Raw genomic sequence first — 21,433 nt, 5'->3', positions numbered from 1 at the left:
TAACTATGATTGGTACTATTAGCTTTTCATTTTGTATCTTTAAGTGAAAACATAGAGTGCACATCAAAACAGCAGGCATCAGCTTTTGCTTTAACACTTTTTTTTACTTTTCAAGAAAAATAACAGCAGCAAAATACAGGTAGTGTTCCAGGAAACAGTCACTAAGGAGTCCCACAAGGGCTGTGACTGTGCTTTGTGGTTTCCTGACTCTTGGAGTGACACTTTTACTTTTTAAGCTGAGGCTTAATTTGTATTTCGAAACTATGACAATTTACTTCTCAGCAGGGTTGTGTTGTTTCTAAAAGGCTGGACTTGGTAGAGGATTTAAATGTGGTGAGGATCCAGTAATTCCCCTAACAATGTTTTAAAATCTACACCTTTAAAATAGCTCTACATCTTTAAACCTCAAGCTAACCTCAGTGTTAAAACAGCTGGCTAACCGTTAGTAGAAATGGGAAAGGTCTAAAGGAAAGGAGTGACAATACTAGTGTTTCATTCTGTGCTTAAATGGATCTTTTTTCTTGGATCTCAGCTTCACAGCTAACCAGTGCAGATTATTTATAGATTTTAAAGCCAGAAATTTACACTGTTCCTTGTAGGCAGAAGAGAAATGTATGGGATCATTATTAATTCTTTAGCATTATAATGCCTTCTGGCTCAGTTTGTGTGCTAGGGACCAAGTGTAAACACGCATTTATCAACCTGACCCTTAATCTGTTCCCAAAAATGTCCTTCAGTGGAGAACGATGAAACAGCTTTTCTTAAAGGATTTGAAACCTTTTTTCCAATCTGATGATACAAAGATCTTTACAGCCTTTGCTGCAATTGAACCTTCAAATGTAAAATGTTGCAAATACCAGTTTAGTGTTCCTTTCCCCCTCCAAAAAAAACCCCAAACAAAAAACCCCCCACTATGACACTAGTTGCCCTCACATGAAGTCTTTCATTTTTTTTTCACTGGGGCAAATTACCCAGGCCTCTTTGGTACCTGAAGAGATCTTTCCCCTTCCAAGTCAACCTAATTTTTGAATCCTTAGCTCCTCTTCGTTTCCCGTTACTTCCAGTTTCGCCATTTTCCTGCGTTCCTTTCCCTCGACAGCAGTCGTAGATGTCGCTAATAGAATTCAGCTGTGGACAAAATACAACCCTGGTAAGAGTCGGTGTACTGAATCCCTCACTAGCCACTGAACATCATGGGACAAAATTGTCCTTCATGTAATTTTAACAGTGTCCATGAAGTAATTCCAGTATCAGGCTGTCCTGTCATCTTCCTGCAGCTCCATCTACCCCCATTGTAACACGAGGTAGACGAGATAGGATCCCTACAGCAGCTGTTATTGTTTGATCAGCAACACAATCTTTTCTGGAATTTCATTTCCCTTGCAGCCTAGCTACCAGAATACATTTGTCATCCATATTTTGTAGCCGACTTATATTTGCCTGTAATTACATACCAGTCTGGCAATACTTTATTGTTAACATAAAGTACTGCCATTTAAATCCCCAATCTTAAACTGAAGTATTTGCAAAACTCTGTAATTGCTAAAATAATAAAGCTGCCATTATTGCATGGGAAGTTTACAGCTTGTTACTGAAATATTTACATCCACTTAACTATACCTGTATGCGTTCCTTATGTTTTCATGTGTTGCTTAGGAGACAGACAAACTTCTGCTGGGCACAACTATAAATTCCTGATACTTTCACAGAATGGCTGACATTGGAAGGGGCCTTGGGAGGTCATCTTGTCCAGCCCCCTGCTCAAGCAGGGCCACCAGGAATAGGTTGTCCAGGACCATGTCCAGATGGCTTTTGAGTTATCTCCAAGGTTGGAAACTCCACAAGCTCTCTGGGCAACCTATGCCGGTGCTCAGTCAAAATTTTCCTTCAGGTTTTCCTACTTGTGATCTGTTCCCATGTACTAAAAAGTCTACACAAGATAACTAGGAAAAACAAGTCCAGTGTGGTTCAACTCAATGTAATGGGTACAGATAGTACCGCAAACACTTAGGGATATGCAAACCAGAAAAGATAATATATGTTGGTTTCGTGTTGGCCTTTTGCAAACTGAAAACCAGTGATGCCCCTTTCTTGCTGTTTATTACTCGTTCTGCGATTATTTTTTTTTCCTTTAAATAATTCTACATGCGCTATTCTGTTCCTATGATTGACTGGTTCAAACAGAACTCAGCACCAGAAACCTGGATAAAAGTTTGCAGTGAACCGTAAGAAGTTTGTCACATTGTTCTTTTTTCATACAGGAAGCTCAAAACATCCACAGTCATTATGTAGGTGTCTCCAAAAGCTTGGGAATTTGTGCTACAACTGGCAACACATCTAACCTTGTTCTTATACACCTGCACAGAATTTCTCAACTCTCTGTGCTGTCGTGGCAGAGGGCAGGGAAGCTTTGAGTTCTTCCAGCAATCACCACTGGACACCACTATTGAGTGCAGGTGGTTCTGCATTACCCTGAAGACCTTCAGGTAAACACAGATGTTCAAATTCTGTTGAAACTTGGCAGATGAGCATGGGGTTCTGTGTTCTGTTGGTTGGCAGTGTAGGATCTGGTCTCCTCACACAGCCATAGCCTCTCACGGGTCCCTCCTACCCCTTCTATCTGCACTCGCTGGCACTGCCCAGGCCTAGAAGCAGACCTCGCTGTGCATCACCTCTTTCTCTGAGACAGGTGCAAGGAGTTTTTGACTTGGAAATAGAGCTTCCCGGGCCTTTACTGGGGACGACTGCAAGCCCGCCAGACCCAGCCGCGCCGAGGCCGAGGGGTGGAAGCCGTCGCCCTGACACAGGTGCCTGGCGAGGACGAGCTGACACCCCGCCCGCCTGTACCCTCGAAAGCCTCCCGGGCGTAGGCACCTGCCCGCCCCGCCTCGCCGCCCGCACCAACACCCTCCGCGGCGGAGGCGTGAAGCCGCTCCCGGGGAGCCGGGGCAGGCCCGGGCCTGCCGGGCGGCGAGTTGACGCGAGCCCGCGCCCCGCGGAGGGGCCGGGAGGCGCCCAGGGCCGCCGGAAGGGGTGTTTCCGCATGGGCCCCGGGCGGGCCGAGGCGGGGGAGCCGGGCGGGGGCTGCTCCTCCCGCGGCCCGCCGCCACCCGGCCCCGGCCCCCAGCCACCCCTCGCCTCGCCGCGCGGCAGCCCGACTCGCGTCGCTCCGCGTTGGATTGCTCGTGTCTGCCCGGCGCTGGCGGCTGCCCGGCTGGCGGCGCGGCCAGGCGAGCTCAGCCGAGCGCAGAGGCGGATTTTGAGGAACAATAACAGAGCGGGGAGCGCGGGACCGGCGCGGCCGCCCCGCCCGCCGCACCATGTACGCCTTTGTGCGGTTCCTGGAGGACAACGTCTGCTACGCGCTGCCCGTCTCCTGCGTCCAGGACTTCAGCCCCACGTCCCAGCTCGACTTCGACAACCAAAAGGTCTACACGGTGTACCGCAACCCCGAGGAGGCGGAGGACGACGACGAGAGCCCCGGCGAGTGGGGCGACCGCCTGCTGCTCCACAAGGCCCAGATCCTGGCGCTGGCAGGTGAGGGCGGGCCGGGCCGGGCCGCGGGGGAAGGGGGGGGGGGCGGGCCAGGGGAAGCCCCCAAATGCCGCCCCCTCCCCGCTGAGGAGGGGGAGGGGAGGGGGCGGCATCGCGCCGACACATGCTCAGAGCCCGGGCGGCACATGGCGGGCGGGGGGCGCGGTGAGGCGGGAGGACAGAGATCGGGGCGGGTGGGGGCGCGGGGAAGAGCTTCTCCCACCCCCTCCGGCAGCGCTGCGGGGCCTGAGTGGCCCCGGGCCCGGGGAGGGCTCGCTGGGGCGGGGGGGATGGTGTCCCACGGGGCGGCTGCGCCCAGCCGGGCAGCGCCGCGCTCCCGCGTGAGTTCTCGGGCGGGGCGCCCCTCCGGAGCGGCTTCCAAAACAGTCGTGAGCCCCTGGTAGTGCCCGTCGTTACACCGCGGCGGGGGTGAGGTCAGAAACTTACAAAAAAAAAAAAGTAAAGGGTTTCGTATACAGTGTATTTATGGTGCATGGAGTCATTTATATACCTTTGCAGTTTGGCAGCGTGTTGCCGAATTGGAGGCGTACTGTTTTATATCCGCTTTGTTAGTTTAAGTGACTTCACAAATTGGAAGGTAATAGTGGAACCAGACCTTTAGATACTACGCTTGTTAAGCTTGGTTTTGCTACATTTGGTTTGTTTCATGTTTAACTTACAAATGTCTCTCTAGCTAAGAGAACCAATTCAAGTGCATATTAAGAAATAAACCTATATTTTGGCCACCTAAATTACTTCAGCCCTTCTGAGGTAGTGGTTCTGGCAATGTCTTCCCCCAAATCACAACTCTTTGGCAGCATGTTGCCTTGAAGACTTTCTGTGTTTTCTTTGCAGCCGCAGAAAACACGCTCCCATAGTCAGGGTTGTCATAGGAAGGAAGTTTGACGTTTGTAGCAAATTACTGGCTAGTGTGGAGTTGCTTAATAGGCTGTTGAAGGATGGCGACAACCATTTGAAATGTCCGTCTGGGTAGCAAAGAGGGCATTTCCACTTGGGGAGAAATACTGGTTACGTCTGTTTCCCCAAATATGGAATGGGCTTAATAAACTCTGCTGTCTGGTTCAAGTTCTGAGAGGGCAACACTGAGTTCTCATCTCTAAACTTGGAGTAACTTGATGTTAAAGTCACATAAAACTAGTATTTTTTAATTTTATTTTTGAAAATAACATTTCTTAAGCCAGTTCAAGCTGGTGGTGGTCTATTGACTCGGACTGTGACTTTTACCATTATCCTGTTTCCAGTTGTGGCCCTAAATGGATGCCTGGAAAGAACAAGAAATAGACAAACATGCATGTCATTTCCCTGTAAAAGCTTTTCCAATTTCTGAATATTTGCAACTCCAGGAGTTCAGGAAAACTACTAAGCCTGCCAGCAGAGTGGCTTCTCCCACTAAGTCCTCGTTGTCCTAAGCCAGCCTGTGTTTTGTCTGTCCTGTCCGTAGCAGAGGAGAATTGGTATATGAAGTATTTCGTGCAAGTTACCTGTCACATCCATGGAAGACGGTGTCACCATTCAGGGTTTGCTTGGCCTCTTCTCAAAGGCATCCCAGTTGGGCTTCACCTTCTTCTTTCTCACTGGGGAACTGCAGTAGCACTGCCCTTTCTGTTCCTCATGTTCATCTCAATGTAATTGAAGAGTTTCAGAGGAATACTTAGTAATAGGTGTTGTGCTCACAAGTTGAGCCTACCAGGTTGTGTCAGTTTTCCAGCAGAAAGTACACCTGCTTTCTCAATTCCCTTGTTCCAGGAGGAGTCTGTACGTACTGAAGAGAAGTGTTCATCTATACAGTTTCCCTTTGTTTCATCTCTCTTGAACCACAACAAACCAATATATGCTGTTTTCTTCAGAAAACAAGACTTGTTACCGGTATTAGTGATTTGCACTAATTGCTCCCCAGAGATCTTAATTTCTGCAGGAAATTCTCCTGCTGAGCCAGGAACACAAAGAAACATACAACTGTCTTTATTACATCTGTCACATCTCAATATGTCCGACTATAGCTCTGGTGTAAACTTCTCACCTGAACACCAAATGAATCCTTACTTCTGTTCTTCTTTCCACCCTGCACCATGTAAAAATACTTAATAATTTAATTAAATGTATGTTGCATACAAAGGGTTACTTTTTAAAGTTGTTACTTCTCCCCACATTTTTGATATTGCTGTTTGTTTTTATTATGGTTAAAAACTTCCAGGGGAAAAGTTGATCTCTCATGAAGATATGTTAGCACAATTTTTGGTTTATAGTGACAACTCTATTTTTACAGATTATGGCAGCTTTTTATGGCAAACATTACAAGTCTGATGTTATGCAAACTGCTTATTTAGTTTAAAAAATAATTTTGCAAGTCTGCTGTAACGTTTCACAGACAAGTGTAGAACTTTTCATTCTAAAATATTCCAACCTACCTTAGTAGTAAGGTAAATAATGTGTATAAAGCTGCATTTATATGTAAAATCTACATAGCTGATTTTGAATCTTTGGAAGGAACCCTCACCCGCACAAATTAGTACATTAGCAACTTTAAGGATTTACTGCTTTGGTCCAAAGATTCCCCATTAGGAACAGGCTTCAGGATCAAAGTCATGGTACAGATACTAAATTAAACAAACAAACGATAACAAAGAATAAGGGTGGATAATGTTGTCCTTTTTTTTCTTTTTTTGAGCCTGCACAGTATTCTTTCACAGTTTGAATGGTACCCAATTTTCTTTCACTGATTTAACAAGGCTGCTCAAGTAAGCAAAGTTGTACCTATTTATCTATATTTTCGTGATCAAACACTGTCCATGCAGTGGGAGTTAATCACAGTCTGAGAAACAGATCCACTTGGTTTTCATCTCTAGCGGTCTAAAAAAAGAAGGAGTAGAGGAAGAACACAGATACAAGACCAATATTAGCATCATGACTTTTTCTTTTGAAAAGAGTTTTCCTTCCCTATTATGTTTAAAGATATTTAGATACTTTTCAGACTCTTACCCTTGTAAAATAGGAGTTCACACAGGGATAAATACATGTTCATGCCCATAGTACAATGGTTTTTTTGAGTATTGGATGTGTAAAGAGTTCATGAAACAATTGTCCTCATTTGAGAGTCTAGAAGCAATTCCTTGATCCTTTGTGGCGAGGTTGGATGGTTGGAAGCCTGTACACTTGCGAGAAATATTATTGTTATTGCAGAGGAGGGAGAACTGCTGTAAAGGTGTCACAAATTTAAAAAGAACAAAAGAGGGAGGTGTGTTGGGCATGCTCAGAGTATCGAGTAATTGTGATAGACTTGATGTGTTGAAGAGATAAAGACTCTTCTTTTGAATACTTAAGTAATATGTAGGAGTATTACAGCGGAGTGATCGATGAACTCTGAGCAGCTGTACACTTTTCTTGTGTTTGTGTGCATATATGTTTGGGAACTGCTGATAGTGGCGGTATGTGTTGGTCTGGAAAACTTTGACTTTTGAAAAAGTTAGCCAAAGACTAGGGCTCAAACCAGACAGGTTAAGCCCTGACTAAGACAGTTCTAGACCTTCAAGCCATAGAAGGCTTATTAAAATGAATGTTTTCTGCCATAACAAGTTCAACATTTGGTTAACAGGCAACTGATGTTATATAGTGATAAAGGAATAATTTTATTTACCTCTTGAATGGAAAATACAGCCCAACAGGCTAGAGTTTCACTATATAGCAGTTTTTTGAGGTGGCATGTTAACTGGTCTGTGTTGTTGAGAATACAGAAATAGTAGATGGCTTTTCAGGAAGCATTTGAGTCTGATCATCCACACCCTTGCTTTTTGCTTGTTTTCTGTCCTCTCCTCAAAATGCTGAAAAGCTGTTTTTCTGGTCCCTCTTCTGGAAATACATGTGCCACTTGCATCTTTTTCACACTTGTCCAATATAGTCATTGGTAGAATTTTGTTTATAAGCATATGCACCTTATAGGAGCTAGCATGATCCTTAGGTGACCCTGTTGGAGCCTTTGCTTGCTTTGCAAAAAGTGATGAGTATTTGGTGGAATGAACTGAGGTTCAGGGACTTTTTAAAGTTCACTACTTCGGGCTATGTTTGTTAACAAGTTAATAGTGACTATCTTCTAACTGGAGACATTCTTACCTGACTACAGTAAGTAATTGTTCTCTCTAGCTGCTGCCCTCAACATTTCCTACCCATGCAATTGTAACAAATGCATCTCTGTCAGATTCTCATGGCAGTTCCCTAGCTGCAACATCAGACCTGTTAATACATGTGTGCATCCATATTCTTTCTTGCCCCTTTATAAAATGTTACGTTCCACTTCTTATTAAAATAGGTTAGGCAATATTTTAAATCTTTAAAAGCCTTTACAGCTTGTGGTGGGGTAGTTTGCTGTTTATTTCAGAAAGATGTAAAATCTCTGTTCCCAGAACAATTTTAAATTAAATTATTCTAGGACTAAGTTTTGAGTAAGGTTGAGGGTGGATATACACTAAGAAGTTGAAGTTGAAGTGGGCTTGTTCGATATGGGTATTTGATGGAGGAAAGACCCTTTGTCAAGTGCTGGAATTAGGTGAAAATTTACAAGATGAGGTCTTGGATTATATCAAGAATATACACAATTTAGGTCAGGAGGTGGTCTTGACGTGTAACGTTAATGTGAAGCTTTTATTGGTATTTCTGTAGTTTTGTGTGTATTTGTGCATTTTTTTTTCCTTGTGCTATTCAGACAGCTTGGGGAGTTGGAGTGCGTAGAGCAGGTTGTAACTGTGGCCACTGTACCCATGTTCCATCCCACGTTCATACATGGCCCACATGTTGCATTTCCTTTCCCAGGACAGTCTGTAGACGGAATGAACTGTTGTAGCAGGGACAGCATTTGCTAACTCTTTGTTCCTAGAAAGCTCTAGGTCTATCCTATATCATGATACGCAACTCGTATGGTGTGTGACAGGGACCTGGGGAGAAATGCCCCCAGGAAAAAAATCAAAATGCCTGCAACTGCTTCTTGGTTGATCCCAAGTGTTGCCCTGAGTAAAGAAGTGCCAGGAGGAGGCTGTAAGAAACCTTTCAGTATTGGTAGTGGTTCCTCACAGACTCTTTTCCATCTGTTTGATTTTTCCTCTGATAGATCTGGAGCACCTGTGGATGAGCTTGTGTGTCGCTGCTCTTGAGCAGCAAGTCCAGCTCTTCCTAACTGCATTATTTATCTGCTGTACCTGGGCATCAGGTCTTGCCATGTGAATGGCCCTCTGCGGTCATGGAGAGAAAGTAAGCCCAGCAGGTTAGGCAGTGCTGAAGTAACCTTGTTCAAAATACGATTTTTTTTTTTTTTTTTTTTTTTTTAAACTTTCTACTGTGATATTTGAGGTGCTTGCCCTGCTTTGTCAGATACTTAACTGGCATGCTACTGCTGTGTCACCTTTTCAGCGGGGGAAAGATATGACTGTATGGAGAGGTTCACCAAATCATTTTGTGTAACAGAGTTACTACATCACACTCTCTTAAATACAGTCCTGAATACAAATGTGGCAGCATTCATACAGAATATTTAAAGCTAAATTATTTCAAGCTCATTTTGTGTTTGATCCATTTCTGGTTTGTTTTTAACTCTTTCCAGATGAAGTATAGGGTATTTATTTTCCTTCTAAATTCTACTGGAGGAGCATATGTGAGATATGAAGGGCTTATACAAAGGCACAATTTTTGGTTTTTTTTCATGTCATTTCTGTTTGTTCAGCATTTAAGTCTTAATGTGGCACATTTGCACAAAGCTTAAGTGGCAGCAGCAAAAAAAAATTTGGAACTTTTAAAACTGTAGCTGGCAAGTACTGGCTTGGAGTAACCCTTATGATAGTGGTGATGGTTATATGCCATCAGTGGGATAAAGTACCAGTAAAAAGGAATTTAAAAGCTGGGATTTATCCGTGCAAGAAGATTTTACCCTTACATTTAGTTTTCTTTTTTCCTATATTGCTGTGCTTATTCTGGATTTTTTTTTTTTTTGTCTTAAACCCTTCTCAAACTAACCTGCCTGTTCCTCAGTCACATTTGCTTTTCGCTTAAACCTAATAGTCAGAACTCACTTATTTATTTATTTTTATGACATAAAGACATTCTGGTGACCTACACTGCTGTTATTTCTCTTGGTCTTAGTACCTACGTTATACAACATAACAACAGTTATGCTTGTAAATGTTTTATAAGGTTAGCTACAATACAGTAAAAGTATGAATTTCAGGATTTTAATAAAATTGAATTCAAAGATAGTATGGTTATGGTAACTATGGTAACTAACGCTTACTGATTAACATATGCTCAAATTTGCAGGGGAGTCAAAAGGGGAAAAATGTAGGTTAACGTTTTTGTTTTCATAATTTAACTGTAAAACTTTTTTTTTTTTCCCCCCAGTGGATTGCCTAAGTGCCAGTCAGTCAATTAGTTGCTTCTTTTAAAGAAATACTTCAAAAATAGTAGAGGCTGAACCACATTGTAATTTTTGTATGTAAACTAAAAAAATGCATGAATCTGCTCACTATTTCCATAGCAAGCTCACTGCTTGGGCAGAGATAGTTGCAGAGGCTTCCAGGAGTGTTGCCTGTAGGCTGCTGCTTTATCTGTTGAATAGCTGGTAGGCAGTATCTCCTTGGCTTTGTGGCCTTTATGATCATGAAATCCTAATCAGGGTTTGGTCCTGATATAATTTTACAGTGTGATACAGACTGACTGGTCAGGGCAGCCAGATTGACAAATTGTAGCTGTCACTGATACTGATCTCTAAATGAACTTTTGAACTTTTAAAGAAAGAAATAGCTTTTATTATAAATAGTTTTTGTAAAATATTTATCATGTTCAAACTTTTGAAAAAATAATTCCCATAGGTGAGTTTCATATTTAGGTACAGAGGAAAGATTTAGGATAGCATTTTAACATCCTACTTGTTTTCAGGGTTTCTTCTTTTTAATTGAATGTTAATATTGTATTGTATTTGTTTCAGCAAGGATTAAGCAAGTTGTTCCATAATAGCTATAATCCTTTGCATTTGACATCTTCAGAGTATGGTACTAATATTAACAAATCTACAGAACACTTCAGTGGGGTAGATGGGGACAGTAAGATGGAAAAGTTGAGTTATTCAAGGTCAGTATCTAAGTAAATATTGGATCCAGGATTAAAACTGTCCTCGGTCTTGTAAAGACTATGATTTCCTGTTTCTCAGCATAATGTCTTGTCTTTACTTGATCTTCCAGCTCCATCAGTTACTACTGCAGACAAATACTCTTCTAATACAACTATAAGTTAAATGGAAGGGAAAGTTTTGCTGACAAAGAATAAGAGAAGAATAATTATTTCTAGCAGTGTTTTAGTTTTGAGCCATGTTGCATTTGGTTATTTTTGAAGAGACCTTGTATTAACTTTTCAGTTAAGGAATAGATTTCATATTAATAATGGAAAAAAAGAAGATATATTTAAGTCCTTTTTGCAGCACATGTCTGACTTACGTCTGGGCTGATGCTCAGATAGTAAATCTGAATCATCTGCTGATAAATGAGCATGTGCAAAAGGAGAATGTTACAAAATATTTGAATGTCTTCATATGCATTAGAAATTTGACTACAAATGGGGGCCCATATCAATAACTCTCACTCCTAGCAGTATTAAACTAAATATCTCTGTTGTTCCACTAGAGGAAAAAATGTGCACTCAGACCTCAACATTTGTTCCTTCAGTAGCCGGGCATGGTAGATTTGGTTTTTGTGAGAGCAGCAGCAGGTCGGTGCTCTGAATTTACTTGTATTACCGTACTATTAATGAAGGAGAGCCAGTCTTGATGTAGGACTTCAGACAGAACTTATAGAGATAGAAGCTGTTTATATAATCTGTCCTCTTTTTGTAGGAATTTGGCTCCTTAATCTTTCTCTTTGTTCTTTAGTGCCTTTGTACAAAGAGGTGTGTCTTGCTCTCCATTGTCAGTGAGCAGTCTTGATTCAGGCTTCTGGCACACCATCCTCCTTAGCCATCATCTCTAAACCTGTCAAGCAGTAGTTTTAAGACCTTCCTATCTCGCCTTTCCCCAGTTTAATTATTTTCACCCTGTTTCCTATTCTTTACACTTAATTGAAATTCACTTCAAAAGATTTAACAGCCTTTTTGGCCAGCTCCTCAAGAGCATGTCTTCACCTTCACGTGCTTTTTGTCCCTGCCTGTCACAGTGTTACCCGATATGTTGTTCTTCCCCAACTTCTTTGCTCACTCTTCTTTTTGTTCTGAAGACGTTCTTCTAGTCACTTTTTTGTATGTTTATAGTCATCTTCTCCTTCTGGGGAAGTGCTGCGGAGCTATTTAGTTCTTAAATTTTTGGGGGTGTTACTAGCCCAGATGATGGCAACTCTCAGCTCTACCTTTTTATTCCTACCTTTTCTCACTTAAGTTTGTCGTCAGCTTCCCTTTCTGACATCCTTACGCAGAAATCCTTATTTCAGCTTACACTTAGGATGGCCCAACATGTTTTCCCACCATTTTTGTACGTTTCTCTTGATTGTTAGAGCAGGGAGGTAAAATCATCTTTTCTGTCATTCCCAACCCAAAGTCTTTCTCTCCTTCTTCATCTGCTTTGTTGCTTCCACCCAGCTTTACCTTTCTGTCCAACTAAATAAACTACATGAAGTTTTTTTTACTGTGCCCTATGTTTATTTCTGTAATCTCTTTTTCTCTGTCCTTCCAACAAAGCTGTCCTAGTGTGCAAAAGAGGGTAGTAAATTATACTATCCAAATGCTGAATTGACTGTGCCAGCACCTGGTTGACCCATCTTTTAGCTGCATCAAGTTTGATAGTACCTGTCTTTTCCAAATAACTTTTGCATTTCTACTGCTGGCCGTGATCCTGTGTTGTACGTTACTGTCATTCCGAGTTTCTTCTTCATTGGTAGTGGCCTTAATCTCAGTGTACTACTAGCTCAGAAGTGTTTTTTAAGTGTTTTTTATGGGATGAATTTTTCTTCCTCTGTATCTTGAATGTCTTCTGAGCCATCAGGGTCGTTACATTTTCTGAAAACTCTTCTCTTCTTACTGTTAAAATCCTTCTTTAATGTCTGCATTGAATTAGCTAAGAAAGTAATTTATAATTCTTTTTACCAGTTTCAAATAAACTAGGTGGCTTTTTTGTTTGTTTGTTTTTTGTGCTATCATGCCCTTTTCCTTCTCAGTTATAGCAATATTGATTATTGTTTATTTATGTTTATGTGGTACTTAGGAATCCGTGCCCTGTCGTGCTTGGTGTGTGTATGTGCTTTGGGGTACCAAGTATACCTTTGGTTGTGGGGTTTTTGCTTTCATTCTTAAGTGTCTTTCACTTTATGAACTGTAACCAATGTACAACCTGCCAACGCAGGTGATGCTCTCTGCTCTGTAGAAGCAACCTGGCTAAATCAGCAGCAAAGCAGTTAAATGCAGCGGGGGGTGGGGGGAATTTTGTACAGGTGTTGCCCATATGTGTTGGGTATGTGCCTGGAAATCGGAAGGGTGATGGTAAATTTTTTCATCTGTCAGTGTATCATTTTTCACAAGGCGTGGAATTTTTTTGAAGGCTTAGGGGAAGGACAAATTTTGATCAAGGTTCTTTCATTATATTATTGTAAGATTTATAACATTGCCAAGCCCCTTATTTGGACTGATCCCAGACTTGCCATCCCTCATCCATTTGGAGTGCAGAGCTCTCTTCCTCTGTTTTTCCAGCTTTTACTCCAAAGGTGGAATAAAAATCGGCATTTGAACTTTTTTTTTAGTGGATTAGTTTTTTCAGTCCTTACTTCTAAATTAGAAAGTAAGGAATGTTTTAAGGAGGCTTTGAGACTTCCATAGTTTTATTCTACATCCCACGATAGGATTTTCAGTTTTAGAGCACTAACACATTTTTACTTGAATTTAACGAACTCACTTCCTGCCTTGTCAAAGTCGCTTTGTCTGCCTCTGTTCCCTGCTGCTCTAGACTTAAAGCTATTACCTTTTGGCCTGGATCCACCCATGTTGACACTGAAATGAAGGCCTGACTGAAGAAAATGTTCCAGGAACAGTTTATCCTTTTCTAGTTGATACAGATTCTCTGTTGCAGGGTTGCTTTTTTGGCTTTTCTTTCTTTCAGCACTGCTGAGGGCCAGTGTCTTCCCAGCCGTTCTGAAATTTCTCAGCAGTTCACTTTCTTGCTGCCTGGACAGCTTTAGTAAATGGCCATATGGGGAGAGATGCTATCACCTGCGCTGGCTCTTGAACCCCATAGTTCAGTGCCTTGTGGAGTTGACTGGCGAGATCTCTCCAAGTCTGACCTTTTCCTGGAGTACAGTTATTCCCGCGTGCTTTATTCGGTGTGTTGAATCACAGAATACCACCACGTTCTCTGTCTGGCATTATGACTACTGCGCACAAAAGCAGTTTTCCCTGATTTACACGTGGTCTTCCAGAATGTCCCTTCCTAAAGGACAGAGGGCATCAGTTGTGTCCATTCCTGTATCGTGCTTCTACCCTGCATATTTTGTTACACGTACCTAATTAGGTGGGTTAAGTGCTAGTTCTCAGTAGCCGGTACCACTGAACCACTCATTGTTTTTCCTATAGATGCAATAGATGGAACTTGCCGACAGTCTGACCATGGCCACCTAAGGGAAGGTATAATTTTTAACTTGTAGCCAGGTTTAAATGGCTGGGGACAAAGTCCAGACAAGCTCTGAGCTACAACGTTTCTAGGACTGCCCTTCTTTCTCTTGCTGTGTTCTGTAGCTTCAGGCACTGAATTGCGGCTTGTCCAGACATTTTGTTCATATCCTGGTTTTCTTCTAGCCAAAAATTGTGTGTTTTGCTTTTTGCTGGATTATTCTTTTGTACCTGTCTTTTGTAGGCTGGCACAACAACAGACGGAGAGTCCTAAGAAGAACTGCTCTAAATGCACGTTCATGTTTCTCCTACCCCTCCCCCTGGTCGCCTCTCACTCCCTCCTGTCCCTTCCCAAATTCCATTAATATTTACAGAACAAGAGCCAGTACTCCAGCATTAGCCTCAAATTCAGAATGAGATTTTTCTGGTTCTATCTGCAGCTAATGTGGAAGACAACAGAGGTTAGAAATGCACTTTGGGGGGGCGGGGGGGGAAGAAAAACAAAAGGCCTTTTCACATCCAACTTAGTAGATTAATTATGTGAGGTATAAATAGGCCTACAAAGACCAGAGCATATGTAAGAAAATAGTATATGTATTGTTTTTGGAAGGCAAAGGAACATGAAAGTATTTGCTCACTGACTAAGTTAAAAATTCCTGAGCTTTAACTTACACGAACTCATTTTCACCATTGCTTCTTCAAATTTTGCATGGGGAGAAAAGAGTTCCGTTCTTTAACCTACGGATTCATTTACAGGATGAGCAGGAAAATCAAAAAGTCAAATGAAAAGATTTGCCAAACATGAGAGAACTGTGTTGATAGTTACACCCCAATAATGTATAAACAAAGCATTTGTAAGGAGGTATATAAATAAATTTTAGCTTCAGTCCCCCAGTGAAGTTTTGCAAACAGATTTCATAGGCAAACTGAGAAATAGGGAGGGGAGTGGAGAGAGTGAAGAATTCAGATAATTTGTGTTGTTTTCTTTGACCCCAGACTAAGCATTTTCTTTCATTTCTGTTGTTCAGTGCATAAAATGTGTTCTTAACCTTTATAAATTGACTTAAAAATAAAAAGCCAAAATCAGAAAATAAATATTTCTGCCCTTCCAAATTGTTTTTATTTTAATGTTGTTTTATTCATTGGAAAGTATTTGCTGACTTCAGCTGTAGTCTGCACATGCACTTATTCCTCTGTGACCCCTTTCCATGAGTGTTTCAAGACTTGTTTTTCCCTGGCCATGGGAAAGATGGCTAGTGTCCTTTTCCAGTTTGCGTGGGGTTCTGGCTACTGGTGGCCTCGGCTAGTTGCCAGCAGACAATTTTGTTAACTACGTGAAGTAATTGGATTGTGTCCATCTTGTTGTGAGGCCAAGGGTTATTTAGGAGCATAGAAACTGATCTGCATTCTTTAAGTGTAGAAGGGGTTCATCTGTGTGTTCTCTGGAAGATGATTTGGCAAACTAGTGTAGAGAAGCTGGCTCTGCAGCATGCGTGTGCTGCTCTTCCTCTAAGGAATTGTGAGAACGTATGTGTGTTTTTTAGCAAAGGATTCCTCAATCTATCAGATACCCCAAAATATATAGTCACAGAAAAAGTTATTGGGTTTTTTTCTGTTCAATATGGATTTATTTATTCTTATATTTTTGTTTTTCCAAGAAGATACCAATACCCATCAGTCTGTCCTTTAGTCTGTAAATTTGTATTTTTTTCTAAGAAGGGGTCTCTTATTTTCTTTTCTGCTCTCTAACAGTAGAATTGGGTTATCTCACTTTTCTGATGAATCTAGCTTTTCCAGATAAATGAAAATGTAGGGGTTTATTTTTCAAAACTGAAACAGTTGGATTGCCTTTTTGCTTTACTGGGATAAGCATCCATGATGCTCTGGGGAATGGAGAATGATCTAAAATAAGTCTAGCTGGGTTTTTTTGGTTGTTTATCTGTTTCTTTTTGCATCTGTCTTGGTATTTATTGCTACCATCTGCATTTCATTTCAGGTTGTCTAATGTCTTATTCTGCATGTTCTGTGCCTATTCTCTTTACATAGCCTTGGGCTGTAATATCACCATTTGCCTACAAGAGGTCCATTTCTATCTGTAACAAAATGAATTGCATTCATCTGTGTAATTCATTTCTAATGAATGCCTTGCTCCTCATTAAGCAGTGATTTACCTTTGTTTCCCTTTTTTACTCTGTCAACACAAACCATTTTGAGGTCCTGTGGAGAGACGCTAATTTGAGAAAGCACAAGTCAATGCAGCTAAGCACTCACAAATGCCATCCTCATTGGCACTTTCAAAAATATTCCTGGGACACTTTGTGAAATACAGTTTGCAGGTGGATAAGAAGACTCAAAATGTTTTCTTATTCATAAGCTTTCAATGTACTAAGACAACACTTCAGAGTTTAAATGCATTTCTCCTCGTCAATGTCTTGAACAGGTAGCCAAGTTTGTGAATCTTTTAAGACCTTGTCTGCTCTGCAACAATTTTACGGATCACAGGCACATTTGGGGAGACTACACGCTTGATTTCCCCATCCCCTCTGCACCTTTTCAGGAATATTAAAATATTTCAAACTTGCTTTCAGAATAATGTTTTGAAATATTTAATTTTAAGATATGTTAGGATGTGTCCAGTCTTGAAAATATTTTACTTCAATTTTTTTATGACATTCAGAGATTAATATAACCGTTTATTGGCTTTGTGTGTCTAAAGGAAAAAGGTTAGTACCATTAACTAATGAAATAGGAGTCGTATAGTAATTTTGTTACAGATTTGGTCCATATGTAGCTTTTCTGTAATGCCCTTTCAACCTACCCTGCAGCATCCCCTTTTCCAGCCCTGCACTTTGCAGAACAGCAGAATCTGCCGTGTGCACAAATAGGTCTGTACTGCTGACAGATGATGGCTAGAGCATAGCATGAATTACCAAGTTTATTTTCACTTTAAACCCAAGCAACAGATCATGAACATGAAAATACTGTTGGTAAACATAATTTAAAGCAATGCAGATGTTTTGTAGGAACTTGTTTTATTTACAACATCTTTAACTCTTATTTTAGTGGTAGTACAAGCTACTCATTGACACTTTTGATTACTCGCATGAATTTAGCTTGGCATTTTACAATATTTATCCTTGTGTTTGGCCAGATTGATCCCCTCTTGAAACTCTAGAATTGTCAGTGGGTATCAGTTGAGTTATACCATGGATTAATTTGATAATACTACTATGAGGGAATGAAGCATGGGAGGTTTTTTTTTTTAACTGGTCTTGCCTAAGTCATGTAGTATTTGGAAGTAAGAACACTGATTAATGTAATAAAATTTTATTTTTAATATACATTTTAGAGGACAAAACTGACCTTGAGAACAGTGTGATGCAGAAGAAAATTAAAATCCCCAAACTCTCTCTCAATCACGTAGAAGAAGCTGGGGAGGTTACAGATTATGGGGAAGAAGATGTGGAGCTTAGACACAGTAAGGTACTGAAGTCTTTCCTTTTTTTTCTTTTTTCCCCCCTTTCCTCTTTTTTTTTTTTTTTTTTTTTTTTGGAAGTGCTTGGGGCATTTACAGACATCATAGCTTAAGAATTCCAGGCCTGCTTTTGATCCCTTTAAAACTGTGTTTGGTGAAATTGGGTCAAATTGTGTGTGGGGGTGGGGTACGGGTTTTCAAAACCTGATTTATGTGCAATCGAACATTTTCCTGTTTATATGGTCTGCACAGTTTAATTGCGATTTGAGATTTTTTGGAACAATGCTCTTCCACTTTGGCCCAGAATGCTTTAAAAGTCACCAGTGACATGAATGTTGAGCAGCTGTTCTCGGTGGCGCTTGTGACCTATTGTGCACTGCCTGTTTGGAATTGGAAAGGGTGCTCTGAGACTTCCCAACTGCAGCAGTGGTTGAGAGGACAAATTGACAGCACTGCATCCCTCCGTTATAACTGACGGTTGCCTTTTTAGGTCCAGATGCCAAAAACCCGCTATGTAAATGTATTTATTTTTTGATATCAAATGATTTCTTTAAAAGTCTGCCAACCTTCAGAATAAAATACTGCTCTGTGGCTTCATGTGTTTTGCAGCTGCAGGAATGATACTAGTACACTTCTTTATGGTGGGCCAGCTTTTTTTTTTTTTTTTTTGAACATGCATGGAACAGGCATAACATCAAATAATCTAATTTTCTGCCACATTACTCATGGATATTGTGGTATGGGAATTGATAGTGTCAGCTTCTTGTCTCTAACCTATGAGCTACATTTGCTTTCCTTGCAGTTGCTTGGAAGTTCAAATGCTTTTTCCATATTTGGCCAATAAAACTTAGTGACTTTTACCCGTACTGTCACATTTTAATACCACTATCCAGGCCCCAGAAAAGAAGTGTGCTTTAATTCATAGGGTTTGTGCAGATGACCGAAGGTAAATTTCTGCAGAGAGTTCAAAGGCGATGAAGCCTCTGCAATGCAGTACTAACGTGGAAGGAATCAGGTGGTCAGGAAGATGAGACTGGATGATTCCTTCTGTCTCCAACTTCTGTGTTTTCAATTCCCTTTCAGTGTTTGCTGATAGTGTTAACTCGGTCACTTGCATCAGGCAGTAGGGTGAATGTGCTAGAGGAATAGTCAGAGAAGGTTTTGTCTCCCAAAGTGTGGGAAGGACAAGCTCTCTGTTCACAAAACAGCTTTGTATGGTATGCTGCTTTCATCTCTGATGTTGTTACAGGTGACAAGCATAGCACATAGTTGATTCTTTCTCTTACTTCTCAGAAGATCAATTGCTGTCGGAAATCTAAATGTTAGGGGTAAACTTTAAAGTAAAAGAGATCCAGCTCCTTTTTTGAAAAAAAAGAAATTGTTTGTCTTTGTATATGGAATCAAGTGACCTATATACACTCAGCTTTCAAGTGTTGCACAAATGGAGAAAGGCAGGCCTTTAGCTGTCTCAGAAGTTTGTATATGCGTTTAGCTGAATTACGCGTGCACGATAGTTATGATGTATATCCACAAGAATCTGTTAGGCAAAACATTTTTGCAGGCAGACTCTGTCTTGCTTTTTTTGGAAAACAAAGAGTATTAACAGTTCCCAAGTCTGTAGAATTTTAATTTGTATTACATCTTACTGTTCTCCTAATTTCTTTCTTTTTTTTATTATAACATGCAGAGACAAGATGGGAGGAAACAAAGTGAAGGTACACACAAAAGCATTGAAGCAGTTGTTGCTCGGCTTGAAAAACAGAATGGGATGAGTCTCAGTAATACTTCGAGCCCTGAGGAGGCTTTTATGGAGACTTCGGAAAGCATGAACAACATGGACGATGCTGTAGTTCCTCGGATTCTGTATGAAGAATTGCTGAGGAGTTACCAACAGCAACAAGAAGAAATGAGACACATTCAACAGGAGCTTGAGAGAACACGGAGACAGCTTGTGCAACAGGCAAAGAAGCTAAAGGAGTATGGGGCACTCGTGTCAGAAATGAAAGAGCTCAGAGACTTGAACAGGAGACTCCAGGATGTACTGCTTCTAAGACTAGGTAGTGGTAAGTGCCGGACTTAAATGGGACTAGTTTTAATGAGTTTTGCAAGTGTGATCAATAGTAATGGAAGCGTATTTGAAGAATAGCAGTGGTTGTTAAACTGGACATTGAATGTTAAAAGGGTTTTCTGCTATGGCTGTACAATATGTGTCGAATTTGTATGCTATGTACGTCTGGGTTTTTCTTTAATGATAGTAGAGGTCTTTGTGCTGGTATGGTTGAATCAGAGTTCCATTTTAAGCAGCTGTATTTTAAAGAGCCTCTGACCTTCCAGTATATGCTGAAAAAGATAATAAAGCGTCATCTGCAAAATACACCAATATGTTCCAGTTTAAAAAGAAAAAAAAAGAAAGAAAAGGCAGTGGGCTTTTGGGCTAAAACAATTTTATTCTTTTCAGTTAGGGATTTTGTTTATTGTTGTGTAAGTGACTGTGTTACCTTCTGTTTTCTGCCCCCTCTTCCCCTTAGTAGCTCAACAGAATGTGATATATTCCTGAACTACTTAGCAGTGGCTTTAAACAGCCATGCTATTTGAAAATGAATTGTAGAGAATAATTAAAAAAGATTTTTATATTAGTGTCCCGTTTATCAACACTTGTTACAAAATGCAGGTTTGTGTAATTTGGATTTAAATCTTAAATATCTTGAGTCAATTGCTCATTTGTTTTGGTTTATAACAATTATTTAACCATTATGTTGGAATAAATGGGAAAAAAGACAAAATAAAAAGTTCATCCTTTTCTTTGAAGATGGTACCCTTGGAATACCTTCAAATATTTTACTAATTTATTTGCTATTAGAATGTGGTACTTCTGTGTTGAAGATTTGCTCGGTGACTGAAACTTCGTTAAAATTTGTGCATCCAAACTTAGCATGCTGTTTCTTATGTCTGCCTTTGTGTATCTGGAAACTCATTTTTTGCATGTAAATTGGGTATTGGCTCTTCTGCTGGACTTGAACGAGTGCATGCAGTTTGCATGTGGGTCTGAGTTACATTCACGTACAAACCTGAACCTGGGAGAGCATGTGCCTGTGCTGTAGCATGTGTTAAGGTGTGCCCGCAAGTTTGGAGCCAGGTTCTTGAAGTAGCATCAGATGATTTAAACTGGGTGTTTGATTGTGAATGTTCATCATTGTTACACTGTGCGTAATTAAAATGTCATTACTTATTATGAACATTCTAGTTAACTTTCTAAATAAAACTAAATAGGCAAGGTTTCCACAGTCTGAAAAACACAATGTGGTTGGCAGTAGATTCTACTGAGCTTTCTAAAATTTTCCTTGGATGGAAAGATCTTTCTTCATCTGCAAGTAGTTAGCTGGAATTTATGTGAATGGAGCACCCGCCAGATGTTAGTAGGCGATGGGGCTGAACAGCGTAAAATATCAATTTAGTTGGTAGACTTGACAGCAATTTGAGTGGCGAGACCAGCAATGAAATGAAGACAGCTTCTGAATTCTGTCTCATTTCTTTCACTTTAAGAAAGAAGGGGTGCATTTTTTCACTTGACCCGAATCAAGAAAGCTTAGAAGAAAAAGAAAAGAAGAAAAATAAAAAACAAACCCAAACAACAAACACCCAAAACCTCTTGGAAAATATGCTGAATCTTCTCTAAATACTGGGCTTGAATTTCCATTGTATCAGTCTGGCACCTGCTTTACAACTGAAAATAAATCTCGATTACATTAAAAACAAGTTCTTTTAATCGTGTACCTGGACAAATAGGAA

General features: G+C 40.7%; 1 protein-coding gene across 3 annotated transcripts in view; it reads left to right on the top strand.

Moving 5' to 3' along the window:
- The window catches only part of LOC309407560 (BEN domain-containing protein 5), a gene marked incomplete at its 5' end in the record, with an annotated part of 952,618 nt that overhangs the window by 560,755 nt on the left and 370,430 nt on the right, over positions 1–21,433 (top strand). The window contains 3 exons of one of the 3 annotated variants that reach the window (XM_082003110.1): positions 3,142–3,537; positions 17,519–17,652; positions 19,332–19,707. The exons of 1 other annotated variant lie outside the window; for it this stretch is intronic. In XM_082003110.1, the coding sequence (XP_081859236.1) occupies positions 3,321–3,537; positions 17,519–17,652; positions 19,332–19,707 (727 nt within the window). Of the gene's footprint in view, positions 1–3,141; positions 3,538–17,518; positions 17,653–19,331; positions 19,708–21,433 lie in introns of those variants that run through there. One more of the 3 variants, XM_082003108.1, reaches the window with a different exon arrangement.

The sequence above is a fragment of the Phaethon aethereus genome, assembly GCF_964289735.1.
Source record: "Phaethon aethereus genome assembly, chromosome: 8".
In the NCBI taxonomy this organism is placed as follows: domain Eukaryota; kingdom Metazoa; phylum Chordata; class Aves; order Phaethontiformes; family Phaethontidae; genus Phaethon; species Phaethon aethereus.
Note: the sequence above shows the minus strand (reverse complement) of the source record. Positions and strands in the feature narration are given on the sequence as shown.